We start from the raw sequence: 15909 nt of genomic DNA on the forward strand, positions 1-15909 counted from the left end.
TAGATATTATATCAACACGGAGAGAAAATAAGCGTAAACTATATTGGAAATCATTCTAGTAACGGTATTTTAATTAAAATCTTAACTAGCGAACTGTTTGTTTGTTTATCCAACCCTTACCGAACCCTCTGCACTCCCCACTCCCCTCCCCAGATATATAAGCAGGGAACGTGACGGTCTGCAACAACTCTAGCTTATCTTATATCTTTAAACGAGCAATTCTTGTATATATATATATATATATATATATATATATATATATATATATATATATATATATATATAATTGGAATCTCGGAATCGGCTCCAACGATTTTCATGAAATTTAGTATATAGGGGGTTTCGGGGGCGATAAATCGATCTAGCTAGGAATCATTTTCAGAAAATGTCTTTTTATTCGTGTTTATCGATAACCGATAAACTGAAAAATATGACTCTTCCTGACATCTATTGGCGAATAATAATATTATTTTTTGAGCAACTAATTGTTTTAACGACCAGCAGATGGCGTTATTAAGTAACACGAAGTCAATGAGTGTTTGGTCATCCAGGTACTATTTTTAATATACCATAATTTACTACTTTACTAGATGTTGCTTGCTACTTTATAGCGACGCCGCCGTACCATTCGTTTTCTAAATAAAAATTATTCTTGTCCTTTTCCAGGACTCAAAGTACCTATCTCCAGACGAAATTTCACGTTAATGTAATTTTGATGAAATTGCACTTAACGCCGCCAGAGTAGACAGAATTATAGAGTATGAACTGATGTTGAAATTTTTAAATTTGACGTATTACGACGAAAATCGTCGCTAGAGTTGTTAACTTGTTACCTACGAATTTAAAACTATGACATATTCGCTGAACGTGTTCCTCTTTGGTCGTTTTGTTGTTTGTGTTTTGGCACAAGCGAATAAAATTGTCAGAATCTAATTTTGAAATCTTTATTTTAAATAGGTATTCAAAAATAAATTATATCAGCCAGCGCGAGGCACATTCCGTTCATAATCCTAGTGAAACCCGACGAATTTGACAGATATTGAAACCTGTCCGTTTCTTTGCAGTCGAACTACTGGTAGTGTGACGCCGCCATATCTAAATAATTATTTTCAAAGGAAGTATACATGACAAATTACCAAACGGTCTTCTGTTGTTTTATCCTTAAAAATTAAAATCATTCCCAGTCTAAAACTAAGGATCAATTCTAAATTTGTATTGATTTGACAGATTTGCAAGACGTCTCACGCAATTGAAATCTGTCAATTCAGTACAAATTATGAAATGCATATTCTACGCGTTTACGCTAAAACGTAGTGATTTAAATAATAATTATTCTCTTTGGTTTACGTCTAATAAATAATAATAAAAAATTACAAAAGTGTGGGTATGCCTAAAAACTCTCGTCGCCTTGGGGCTTGGGCCAACAAACACAAAATATTGACATGGTAGGATCACATATTTTGGTATGACACTCACTCTTAAACCGTGAGTTAATATGGATAGGCCTCATGTAGACGCGACGTTCTAAAAGTGTTAACTTACTTAGAAATAAATATTTTCACGTTCTTTCATTTCAGAAGGAGCTCCGAGCTATGACGTTCTCAACAACATTGATGTATCAGCCTACCGCTACTAAGAATATCCTTTGTTTCAGGTGAAAGATGACCTGTTGATGTGTCAGTGAGTTTCGTCACTCACGATGAGTTTCCTTACGTCGCTGGGTCAGTACGTGGCGGGCGTGGCGGACAGCGTCGCCGGGCTGGCGTTGTCGCCGCGTCGCGTGCCGCCAGCGAGACACCGGTCAGCAGAGGAGTCGCAGCAGCAGCCCCACTCCTCCGCTGCTACCATGAGAGGTAGGTAGTAGATGCAGCAGTATTTCCCGACCAATACGACCTGAAAACCTCCAAGAGCTTATTCCCTCTTAAAAGGCCGGCAACGCACCTGCACCTCTTCTAATGTTCATGGGCGACGGTAGTTGCTTTCCATCAGGTGACCCGTTTGCTCGTTTGCCATCTTATTTTATTTTAAAAAAATGCAGCAGCCGAGGCTCTTGCCATGATGCAATGGCAAATTACAATGACGTAGTTAACAATAGCGATGTTGTAGTTTTAAGTACTTATAGTTAGGGAGGCGAATAGGGGAATTTTCGGTAATACTCGAGCGTGGCAGTTTAAGATATGAGAGATACCTTGGACCTAATAGAACAACCTTGTAAAGTATTTAGCTCTATATGTAGTCAGATTAGTTAAAAAAAATCGATAGTCTGAAATACTCGAGCGCGTCAGATTAAGGGGCTCCAATACGCGAATGACCTTGGGCAAACGAGTGTTTCCACACCCCACTTCCGTACCTCACCCCCGCGGCATTCGCAATAACGACATCTAGTGCAATATCGAACAATCAACACAACGCAGTCTAAAATACATATTTTAATGTAAAGAGGAAAACTATTATAGACAGTTCGCTTATTTCACAAAAGGTTAATGAGTCATGGTAGCGCAATGGTCAGGTCAGCATGAAAATTCATCATACATTATGAGTCTCAGGTTCGCTACGCGATGAAAATTTGATTTTTATTAATTGCTTTTTTACATTTATTTGGAATATTTTATTATTAATTGGGTAAAACAAATGTTTTTTCTTCAAAATGTTATTTATTCAAATTGCTGTTTTAAAATCCCTTCAGAATGTTTAGCTCATTAAAATGTAACTAGAGTAAGTACTCAAAAAGTACGTAGGTAATGAATGATAGCTTATTTATTGACTTTTTTTTTATTTTTTATTCAGAAGTAACGCGGCCAGGCGCGCCGTGTGCCTTCGCTTTTAGTAGTCGACGTTGTTTCCGTGGACGTTTATTGCCAAATAATAAATTAGTAAATAATCCACGGTAAATCTACTCGACACAACTGTACAGTGTACACGCTCGAGAATAAAATTATTATGCTAGCAGCGCTAAGGGCTGCTGTACACCGGAATGGCAGCGGCGAGGCGAGCACTTTCAGTGTCATACGGTTTTAAACTTTATCTTCATTATTGTAATAAGTACATAGTATCGCTTGAGAAGTCTACTAGTCTAAGCGATAAGTTGAGAATGGCGAAATATAGAGATAAGGGTCATAAAAATACGTGCGATAGCTCATTAGATTCGGGAAGAAGTCTAGAAAAATGTATCGGAAGCGTGTATTAGCACACAAAAAATTGCAAAAGTTATAAGCAAATTAGGTTGCCTAAAAAAAGGTATTACGTTTTTTGTTAAAAACTCCGGAACTATTAACATTTAAGAAGTTTAAAAAAAAGATTCTTAAAGAGGAGGAAATATCCATAAGAAAACTCGCAACCTCCTAACTCCTAAGTAGGGCATCGAGACCGGATTTTCCCGAAACCTGAAAACCCGGGTTTTTTGAGCTTTTCGGGTTTTTCGTTTTTTGATAATTATTAAAGGCCAGACCTGATTTAATGGTATTTATAACAAATTTTATAACATATTGTATAGGTTTAATTATTTATATTGGTCATAATTACACAACATATAATATTTTTAAGAAAAAGTTTCGTTTTAGGAGCATTAAAGACTAATTGTCATAAAAATATTTATTAATAATAATTAATAATACATATTTTAAAAAACCTACCAAAACTATTCAATGTAAAAAAGCCAAGTCTCTTCAAACAATCTGTCCTTCGCAAAAAGTTTTCAAATTTCATAGAAGCCAAGTCTTGTTAAACTTATTTTATAGTTTTCAATCAACATTCAGTGATTGACTACAGTTTTGTTTATTATGTGATCACAGGCTTACAAAATAAAGTGTGGACAGCTTCAAAGGGTTCTAAAGACTTAGAAGTAAGTCTACTGAAAGTACCGTAGACTTTTGATGATGGGCAAGTCAGCCACTAGGTGACAAAACGTTGAAACTTGTTGGTGATAAAATACACCCATCAATAAGGTCTTAGGGATATTTGTATTTTTGGAATATCTAAAAACCTGTCAAGAATTTTTGAAGACAGTGTATGGAACAATGATAGCTTATTTTTTAATATTTAATAAAATATTATTAAAAACACTTTTCCGAATTTTATCGTTTATAAAGCAATCACAGGTATCTTACAGTCACAAAAAGTCAATAATAAGTAAACAAATCTTTATTTCCTTTCATAAACTGAAAATTTTATTCGAATGAGATATTTTTATTGCTGATTGTCAAATTAATAGTAATAATTTATACTGATCGATTTTTGGCTGTATACAGTATTTTTACAAAAAACCGGCCAAGTGCGAGTCGGACTCGCGCACCGAGGGTTCCGACAGCTTAAAGGTATTATAGACCTGAGTATTTGGTATGAATTTCAATTTAATACCTCTACGCGTTTATGAGGAAATGGGTAGTAAGTTTAAAATTATTAAAAAAAAAATATATTATGTGATGTAACTAAAAATTTATGGTTTTCGTAATTTTTCCTTTATCTATGCTATAAGACGTTGCTTCGTACCAAATTTCAAGATTCTGAGTTCACGGGAAGCACCCTGTAGGTTTTGATTCCCTTGCAAGTGTCGAATGCGGCATAAACGGCTGTATCTTTTGATTGCGTTGGCTTAGAAGTTTGATTTTTTCACAGCTTCAAGGGACAGTAGACCTGAGTAATTGATATAAATTTCAGCTTCATACCTCCACGCGTTCCTGAGAAAAAGGGTCTTGACAGACGGACGGACGGACAGACGGACAACAAAGTGATCCTATAAGGGTTCCGTTTTTTCCTTTTGAGGTACGGAACCCTAAAAATATTTATTGTATCCTGCTGCGGTATGACACCCAGTTTTCTTTGCAATTTAAAGTCATTATTTTCAGTCGTCTAACTTACTAAAAACACTTAAAGGTTTTTGTTTGTCGTTATGCTTTTTGTCATTATTTGTTATATTCACAACATAACAAAAAGCGACAATATGAAGACAATGCAATCAGTAAAAAGGTTCCAGGAGAGCAACCAGCCCCTAGAAACTGACAAAACCATGCCGAGGAGTTTCCATCAAGTATATTTTGAACCCATGTTTTTGTATTGCCGTCTGACAAATGCGGCAGATTGCTTTTTATTGGTTGAGAGACTGATGTTGGTAACACATAATAGGACGAATGGTGGCTTTCTTTAGCCGGCCGTGGATATCATACCCACTGCGGAATTACTAAAACACGTGATTTCGGTGAATCGAGATGAAATATAACAAGCAGAGTTTTTATCAGCACCAGCGCCAGAGACAATTTCTTGTGTGTAACAGCATGCCACCATGGTTAATCTTCCAAATTCATTAAAAGCAACATTCCGCATTTGCCATAATATTATGGTCTGGTCTGATCAATTATATGGTAATCTGACATGAATTTTGTCTATTGTGACTAGAACTAATGACTACAAAAAGCTTTGAGGTGTAGTGTAATGTAAAAATTTTCAGTAAGATTTTCCAGTTTGTTGGATAACAGAAAAGTAACCTTAAATTGCAAAGAATATTCGGCTTCATACCGTAGCGAGGCAGACAAAAGGCAATTTCAAGTAAAAACTAGGCACAAAAATTTAATTACAGGTATATCATCAATAAGGACCAAATAATTATTAATAACGTGACAATCAGCAATAAAAATGTAAAAGATGAAATAAAGATTTGTTGGCATACGTTTTATATTTAAGGTTATTCTTCCATTTACTGTCTTCAAAAATTCTTGATAGATTTTTATATATAAAAAACAAATACATTTAATAATATAATTATGCAATTTGGAGGTGAAGCTTGTTGTAATACTTAATCTTGGGCCGAAAATCTTAATCCCTAGCTTTGATAAGATCCAATATGTATAATAGGAGAGGTAAATAGTCGCTTTTCTAAAAGTATGTGACCGCACACTATGGTATTTAAATAGTATTTTACTGAAAAGGTGTTGGCAATCGCTGAAAATCATATTTTAAGTATTTTCGCTTCGTTAATCTTTGAATTTTAAGAAAACCCGTACCCGGGTTTTCGATAAAAAAAACCCGAAAACCCGGGTTTTGAAAAAAGGGTCCGGGTTTCGATGCCCTAGTCCTAAGCCTCCGCGCGACATTTTTAGGTAGCGCGCGCGGCTTCAAAACCGAGCAAGTCACACTGATTATTTTTTTAAAGGTATAAAATATTGATTTAAAAATGATAATAATAATAATACTTGGATTTCTGAGGCTGATAATAATAATAATACTTGGATTTCTAGTCTTTTGTTCAAGTTAAAAAAATATTATAAACAAAGTATTACGAGTACTTACATTTTTTAAATTTTTATGGCGTGATCTTGTTAAGTATGTTTATATCAAGGGCTCCACGAAGTGAAAAATTTTTACGAAAATTATTTAAGATTTTATTTAAAGTACAATGAGGACGGAAGTTCGAAAAAATTTCGTTAGTTAACACATTTTGTCTAAGTTGTTGAAAAATTAACTTGAAGTTAAATTTCCAACGGGAGCAAATTCTTTGAAGTGTTCGGAATACACCATAAGTTTTTGAAATTTTTAAATCAATATTTAATACCTTTAAAAAAATAATCAGTGTGACGTGCTCGGTTTTGAAGCCGCGCGCGCTGCCTAAAAATGCCGCGCGGAGGCTTAGGAGGGAGTTGGGAGTTTTCTTATGGAAATTTCCTCCTCTTTAAGAATCTTTTTTTAAATCTTCTTAAATGTTAATAGTTCCGGAGTTTTTAACAAAAAACGTAATACCTTTTTTTTGGCAACCTAATTTGCTTATAACTTTTGAAATTTTTTGTGTTGCTAATTAATACACGCTTCCGATACATTTTTCTAGACGTCTTCCCGAATCTAATGAGCTATCGCACGTATTTTTATGACCCTTATCTCTATATTTCGCCATTCTCAACTTATCGCTTACACTATACGGCCGCCCGTGGCCGCTCGTGGCCGCTCGTGGCCGATATCAAACTATGTACTTAGATACGACGACGTACATGCCGTCTAACGGCCGTTCCCAATATTTGATCTATCTCTGGTTTTGCCCTACTAGAGATAGGAATAGCTCATAATTGACATAAAATATATGTCTCTAATGTCTAATGTGAGTTATTCCTATCTCTAGTAGGGCAAAACCAGAGATAGATCAAATATTGGGAACGGCCGTAAACTGTAGCAATCAGCAATTTTTTTGCATGCAAAATGTGCATCGAGAAAATATTGTCGTCCTTTTTTGTCTTACAGTAATATCATATACTAGGTACTTCCTCAATACTTATTATTACAAACGGACGTTTTATTGTTGTTCATTTTGACGGGCTCATTCATGGTTTCAAGGATAACGGTGTTTATACTAACTCACTATATATAAATGTACTTATATCATAATACATGTACCTACCTATACATATAATAATTATATTATAAATATACATGTAGTAAAAAGAATAATTTCAATATTACAAACGTCCGTTTGTTATATTGAAATTCACTCCAATTTTATTTATTTGTACATATAAATATTTTGCACGTATCATTACATAATAATATAATATTTAAAAAAAAAATGCATCGCAATCGCGTGCATTTGTGACCTTGAAATCGGGCACGCCCACGCCGCCGTCTATTCGGTGCGTATGCATGTTACTATAGCAAAGCAAGTTCATTGTAGTTCTGAATAATTATGACAGATGGCGTGCCTGATTTTACGTAATTTAAATCGTAGGCGCAGCGACGCGAAGCGACACAACCTCCCCCTGCAAAGGCGCGCAGCCGTCTGCCGCCCGCGTCCCGCTCTGACCCCTCTCTTCAAAAACAGCTATAAGTTGTCATATCTAATAAAATATTGCATTAAATAAAAATGTAAGAAAACACATTTGTAAATGACTATACGTGGGAGAGCCATGCTTCGGCACGAATGGGCCGGCTCGACCGGAGAAATACCACGTTCTCACAGAAAACCGGCGTGAAACAGCACTTGCGCTGTGTTTCGTCGAGTGAGTGAGTTTACCGGAGGCCCAATCCCCTACCCTATTCCCCTCTCTTCCCTCCCCTATTCCCTTCCCTTCCTTACTATATTAACCTATTCCCTCTTAAAAGGCCGGCAACGCACTTGCAGCTCTTCTGATGCTGCGAGTGTCCATGGGCGACGGAAGTTGCTTTCCATCAGGTGACCCGTTTGCTCGTTTGCCCCCTTATTTCATAAAAAAAAAAAAAAAAAAAAAAAAAAAAAAAAAAATGACATAAATACTCATAATTTGAGCCAAAATTTCTGGCAATATATTTTGAAACAACAGAATTAACACAATATTTGTAGGAAAATTATTGCGTTCAAATTTATTTTTTTTCTCGTAAACTATACTTCTAAATTAGAATTTTTTAAAAAGGAAATGAAGGTCAATAAATTAGCTGTCATTACGTATTTTATATTGAGTACTCTCTTTACATTTGAATGAGCAGTGAAGGAAAACTCTGCGGGCAATATGGTATTTTCACGTAATGAATCCCCTTAAGATATTGGAGGTTGACTTTAGTGTTTTAAGACTTTATTTAACTAATCTGACGATAAGTCCTTGACGCCGCCGAGTTATAGGGTCGCAAACTTGTAAAAAAAAAAAACGTTAATCCGGCATTCTCGAGCGCGATTTCTTTATTTTTTATTTTGAAAGATATAATATAAAACTTACTAAAAATACAAAATCTGCCGGTTTCCTCATGACCGGAAGTGTGGAGGAGCCATTTCGTCTTCCGAAAAATGCGTTGCGGCATATAAGTCGCGAACGATACATTTTACAAAAAAAAAGTTTAAATAAACAAAAAAGGTAAGTAATTTTATTTTACACAAAAAGGCCTCTTTACATTTTTGTCCAAAGTTAAAACTTTTTGACTTGAAGCATCATAAAAACTCAAACTCCCAGTTTTTTGAGTAAGTATATATCTCGAAAACTGAGGGTTTTAAAAAAAAATATATGAAATAACGATGATTAAATTATGTGACTTTTGTTATATCTCTTTTTATTAAAGCTTCTCGACAATTTTCGTGGACTCGGAAAAAGTTACGCGTATCTGTATACAAAAGTATTATTAGCATGTACAGTTTCATGTATGTATATTATTCAATAGCCTGTTGATCCTCAAATTGTTTTTTGGACGTACCGTAAGCAAAACGAAGTGAAGAATTGAAGCAAAAAAGAGGAATTTGCCATAAACATGTAATACAGACTGAGATAATACAATTTTTATATCATTTCATTTTTTTATACAATAAATAATACAATTCATACTACATTTCATCTACATTTACGTTGGTTGTATCTATCGCTTTATTGTCATTCTAAAATTTCCCGTTTTATCAAGCAGAAAGAAAGGAAAAAAAAGAAACCAAAAAACCTTCCCGGTCAGATTAAGAGAACCCACCAACATTGGTGTCAGATTAAGAAAATATGCTTTCAGGATACCGAGATAAACCTCCCCTATGAAAATCTGACGCGCTCGAGTATTTAAAAAAAACTTTTTTTTTTTTGCATTTTCAAAAATTCATCGTAACTTATCGTCACGCCGAAATCGTCAGTTTTTTTAAAGGGAGCTTCCTTGAGGCCTACTTAACACCCCTTCCGAAAATCTGACGCGCTCGAGCAAATTTTTTTTTTGCAATTTTGACTAATTTATATGCTTACCCCCACAACGCAAACCGGCAGATTAGTATGCCGATGTTATCAGAGGCACTTGGGGCATACGTAGTATGAATATCTGACGCGCTCGAGAATGTCCAAGTAACTGTTTTTTTACATTTTTGAAAAACCGTACACGCCAAACCCACCGCTGAAATGGTTTTTACCATACGAGCTTTTCTTTTCGAAATTATTTTATCTTTGGATTATGATAGGTCTCGACGGCGCCGTTGAATTACGCCATTTAGCTACCTCGCGTCCCTAACCATTAAGGATTTTTAATGGGCCAGTGGCTGGGCTAGCGCACTTGCCAACGCGCTTGCCTATGTGAAGTGCCGGCATAATGTGTAGAACGGGCGTTGGCGTATTGGCGGTAGGTATTTGAACGTTGGCCGGCGCACTTGCGAGCTTGGCGCGCGGTGTCGGTAGCATCAAAGGACACTTGTCGCAAGCGTGTGGATTACTCGCAAGCGTGATGGCAAGGGCACTGCCAGCGCGTTGGCGAATGCGCTTGCCTATGTGGAGAGGCGGCAATAGGAATAGCCGTTGCGTATGTCATCGTTAAACGTTAACCCAACGTTGTTGGCGTTATATGAGATATCACATCTTATTCCTTTTCGTCTTCTAACTTCAGGGTCTACCGTCTATGTAAAAGTAGTAATTATAAAATATGTGATCACGAAGCTCACGGGAATTGTATTTTTTCCAAATCATCAGTCATTCCTATAGAAAACCGTGGTTAACGAGACGTGAGAACTTTTTGCAAATTACTCTTGTGGCGGTTATAATTTTTACGAGTTCGGTTGATATTGTCGCCCTATCGGCTGCCGTTAATTGTATGTCGTTACTCTTACCTCCTCTTCGAATACCAAATTAGAATTAATATCAACAGATATCGTGAGAAGAAACACCAAACTGCTACGCTTGAGTTTTGATATTGACCAAACTATTAAAGTGTCACCTACACCTCTGAACGAGTTTTGTGTGGACAATTTAAATATTCATCAAAAATTAAAATTACGTATTCTCTTCTTTGTCATACACCCGAATGTTGGGGTTCACTGGGAAGTTGAAAATCAAATATTGTATTTTTAAAGTTATTTTTATTTATCTAAGTAACTGAAAAACATTTTAGTGGAAATATTATAATAACATTGACAAGTAACTTGCAGTAATTACTTTTCCATTGATATTAATTAATAGAGTACTTACCTATTATTTAATCAAGTGTAAAAGTAAGACATAGATGTCTTATTAACTACTTACTTACTATAACAGTCTATATAATTCAGACTTTGTATATATATTTTTATATTTTTTATTTATTTATTTAATTCAGACATCTTGGCCCATATTATTAATACCTTATAGGTGCCTTATAGACTAACATACATACAATTATACTAAAAACTAACACTAACACTAAAACACTAAACACGTATTGTCTGCGACGTGGGGCGCGACGTGTTCGGAAGTCGTCCTCGGAACCTCCTGTAGACGACTCCAATCGGCCAGAACTTCTCCTTCTCGAAGGTCGATAGATGGTGCGTCGGGACTCTCACCACAAAGGAGCTAAAATTCACTTTGTGGTGGGACTCCAAGCGCTCGACCCTCAAGACGAAGTGGGTCTTGCTCCTGATGTAGTCCACGACCTGCTCGACCGTCGTATAGAATACTTTGACAAAATATTATTATGTCGCAGTCATCTGGTTCAATCTGCAATTCTATTGAATGACTAGGGCGTTCATTAAATGACACCACTTAATTGAATGACTAAAAGCTATATCCACACTGCCCTTTTTTGTTCATCAAAGGCATGCGTTGTAGCGCAGTCAACAGCCCAAGTGAGGCATGCCCGCAACGCATGCACTCTGACCGTATCCAAAACTTTCGCTTGGTTCTTTTTTTCTGGAATTTCTTATGACCAAATAAGTCACACATATTCCACCCAGTAAAATGTTCTCGTCGCACATGTTACAATAATAATTAATCTGACAGACACTGCAACTGAACAAAAATTACAATCTTGGAGTTGCGTTCGATTCGTGACGCAATGCGCCAAAACAAAAGTTGAATAATAATAATAATAATAGATAAATCCACGCTGTCATAATATTATTTTCTAACAAATAACGCACTTTAAAGTAAATATTTTATTGATACAAATATCAACACAGTGCTATCAGCTCTGTGCGAGCTTGTGTGACGCCATATTTGTTTTGGTGACCGCTAGCGCCGCAGTGGGGGAAAATATAAAATGCATTCAATTATTTACACGCTCTGTTCAAAGGACTATGTAAGAAATTGCTTATAGTTGGTCGTTGAGTGACGATTGTTCAATCAACGTTCGGCCGAGTCATTCAATTATGCTGCGACGTCTCCAAGTTTCAGCAAAATCGGTTCAGCGTTTTGGGTATGAAGAGGTAACAGACCGCGAGACAGACAGACGGACAGGCACACAGACACACACACTTTCGCATTTATAATATTAGTATGGAATCATCAGTCAAGAGTAAACAATCCATACTATAGATTGTTTAATTAACCTTAACCTTTTTTCTTTTCTTACAGAACCCCATTTGTTTATACTTCGCGACACGATCTTGGTCACCTCATATCTAAGATTTTCCATTATTAAGTTTGTTAAATACCACTTGCCCCATTTATTTTATAAACATTAAAACAACTCTAATACATATTTTTATTTTCGACTTTAAAAAACGACCAAGATTTACAAAATTACATAATTATTATTTATTCAAATATTTTGGCACATAATTACAGTATTCTCACACACTACTTATTATTATAATAATAATTATTAAAATATTCATATTATCCGTTTCCACTTTGTCATTGTTACGAAGGAAGTGCAGTGCAGTGCAGGAAGTGTAAGCAGCAATAATAACCGTCGTGCATAACAATATCAATAGTCTGCGCCGAAAAAAAAGAAAATTAGGCACCTAAAATAATTTTCTTTGTCTTCAATATTTTTCTCTATTTATATAATTTAAAATCTTAAAATAAATATCTGCTATTATAATAATTTTAAGACCAGACCTATTTGGGACCGGGTAATAACTTTAAAATAATAGAATTCAGTATTGACAAAAAAGCTGCATCCACCGATGTCACTTAGGTTTCACCGGTTTTAGTGATTTGCATATTTATATTTCTTGTAAAAGTATATAAAAACGGTGCACAGCACGTGGCTGCAGTATCAACACGATTGTGTGAAGTGGTTGACAATATCATAAGCTATGTTCAAGTTCGTAGCGTTTGTAGCAGTCCTGGCGGTGGCCGCGGCCAGACCAAAGGACGAGGGTTGGCAGGAACAAATTGTGGCCGATATCGAGAAAGGTGTTCCAGCAGTTATTTATAACTTCGACTTTGTCCCAGAAGACACCTCGGGCCAGGACAGCTATGACTCAGCTCACGTGATCCAGAAGCGTACCTTCGGAGTGCTGGAGAACGCCGGCCTGGGCGCAGCCGCGGCTGCCGTCAACACCTTTGCAGGATCCCTCATTTCCGCCAACGAGGCCTCCGCTGTGGCCGCCAACCCCAACAACAGGGGTCAGAACTACCCCTCTCAGCCATCGAACTACCCCAACCAACAGAACTACCCATCGCAGCCAACGAACCAAGGCCACTTTTAAATCTAGATAATAGAAGTACTCGAAAATATATTGTTTAGGTAACAAAATATATTATCTCGTTTTATTTAAAAAACTTAATGTTGTTATTGCTTGTATCTTTATAAATTTATTTCTTTCTTTTCCTTGGATTTCCTTCGGCAATAACAATATTATGGAAATGACGTTAGAAGCCTTTATTTTTTTTTGTGATCTTTTAAAATGCCCAAAAATAAAGTGAACAGAAATTAATAAAATCTTATATCTTTAAACGAGCAATTCTTGTATATGTCGCAGGGAAAAGAAGATATCAGGGATATCCCGAAATCCCTAGGTATATCACGAAATCTTTTCACGTAAAACGTATATCACGAAAATTCTTGTTTCTTACGTCTTCTTACTAAACAAATCTAGTGATATGTCATTTCACTCAACTAAATCTAGTGAAATGTCAGAAAAGCGGACACCGCCGAATAAAAATCGGGCTACGCATTTCTCTTGCTCGCTCTAATATCACTATTTTAAGGGGGCGACTAACCCTAAATTGACGATTTTATTATTCATTTTTATACTTGAAAATAAGCCCCGAATTGTTTCATTTTGTATACATAGATACTACATTATATTTCCGAGAATCAGACCTAGCAAAAACACGATATCTTAAAATTTTCTCGATCACAAAGATGCATCTAATTTTCACGAATTTTTCATATATTGCCATAACCGTGCATTAAACTAAGTTAATATTTTAACACATTGTATAAAATTCTATCATTAACGAACTGACCTAGCGGATTTTTAAATGTTACATATTTATCGAGTTATTAGGAAAAAAATAATTTTCTTTTTATTTAAATGAATCCGTGTCGTCCTTTTTCACCTGGCATATGAAAGACGGGCGTGAGTGTGAAGAGAGAAGGACGATTTTTTGCGTTAGTCGCCCTCTTAACGTGAATGGGGCATTATCAGCGTGAAGGGATCTTATTATCGGTATTGAGTTATTAATATCCCCATAATATACATTTAACAGGCTATCGAACCATGCAAGTAACATGCGCGTAAGTCTGGAAAATATTAAAAAAATTTGAAACTCGAGAGTCGTAAAAGGTGATAATATTTAGAAAATCGCATTCAAACTTAACGTACACGTAATAATTTAACGACTAAAATCACACGCGCCGCGCCAGCTCGAGCGACGCATTTGTTTCACTCCCACTAGTGCTAGTAGCGAGAGAAATGCGTAGCTCGATTTTTATTCGGCGGTATCCGCTTTTCTGACATTTCACTAGATTTAGTTTAGTGAAATGACATATCACTAGATTTGTTTAGTAAGAAGACGTAAGAAACAAGAATATTCGGTATCTACCGCGATTTCGTGATATCCCTGATATCTTCTTTTCCCTGCGACATATATATATATATATATATATATATATATATATATATATATATATATATATATATATATATATATATATATATATATAATTGGAATCTCGGAATCGGCTCCAACGATTTTCATGAAATTTAGTTAGGGTTTCGGGGGCGATAAATCGATCTAGCTAGGAATCATTTCTAGAAAATGTCATATTCATCGGATACCGAGCAAAGCTCGGTCAAACAGCTAGTTTTTCTTTAAACAAGACCATGAGCAGTGCCAAGAGTTGACTGGATTTCCCAAACCGCTTTTTACGCGGCAAGACTGAAAACTATCCTATTTTTTCAAGATATCGTTTTCATTTCTGATTTTAAAACTAAAACATAACGCATATATTATAATTTGGCCTTATCCTCATTTTTTGAAAATAATTATTATTTTCCAAGAAAATAAACATAAATAGGTGATTTCCAATTTTGGTGGCTTGTCGTCGAACTATTTTACTCAATATCAAGATGGATTAACAGAAAACTTGGTAAAGGATTAGATTTTTAGGGTTCCGTATCCAAAGGGTAAAAACGGGACCCTATTAATGAGACTTCGTTGTCTGTCTGTCCGTCTGTCTGTCTCCAGGCTGTATCTCAAAAACCACTATAGCTAGACTTCTGAAATTTTCACAGATTGTGTATTTCTGTCGCCGCTATAACAAAAATACTAAAAACAAAATAAACTCAAAAATTAAGGGGGCTCCCTTACAACAGATGTGATTGTTTTGGTTTTTTTTGCTCTTATATCAGTAATGGTAACAAGTTAAGTAGGCACTTGGAATTTTTACAAAATCCTAACAAGTTAAGTAGGCACTCGGAATTTTTACAAAATCCTCAATTATATATTGTGTACTTCATAGGTACTTCAATAATAATTGAAAAATAAAAATTAAATAAATATTTAAGTGGGCCCTTACAAAAACACAATTGTTGCCTACTTTCGCGGTAGGTGCGGAACCATTCGAGCCACTTGGCCGATTTTAAAAGCTTTTATTTAACTTGATCTGTATGTATGTAAGTATGTATGTTCGGGTGAAATCTTGGAACTCAATCTTGAAGTAGATATATTTAAAACTGATTGAGCTGAAATTTTGCATACACGTTTAGTTTGGATGACAATACACAATAATATTATGTTTTGTGACATCACTCTAAATCTAATATGGCCAACCATCCAAGATGGTAAAATAGTTATTTTCTATGCA

At 35.6% G+C, this 15909-nt stretch overlaps 1 protein-coding gene across 1 annotated transcript in view; it reads left to right on the forward strand.

Annotated features, from left to right (window-relative positions):
• The first annotated feature begins 1687 nt into the window (after nt 1–1687).
• The window catches only part of LOC121739007 (BAI1-associated protein 3), a 133898-nt gene continuing 119676 nt past the window's right edge, over nt 1688–15909 (forward strand). Inside the window, exon 1 of the mRNA XM_042131311.1 lies at nt 1688–1853. Within this exon, the coding sequence (XP_041987245.1) occupies nt 1700–1853 (154 nt within the window). The 5' untranslated portion in view covers nt 1688–1699. The remainder of the gene's footprint in view (nt 1854–15909) is intronic.

This window comes from Aricia agestis, chromosome Z (assembly GCF_905147365.1).
Source record: "Aricia agestis chromosome Z, ilAriAges1.1, whole genome shotgun sequence".
Classification (NCBI taxonomy): Eukaryota; Metazoa; Arthropoda; class Insecta; order Lepidoptera; family Lycaenidae; genus Aricia; species Aricia agestis.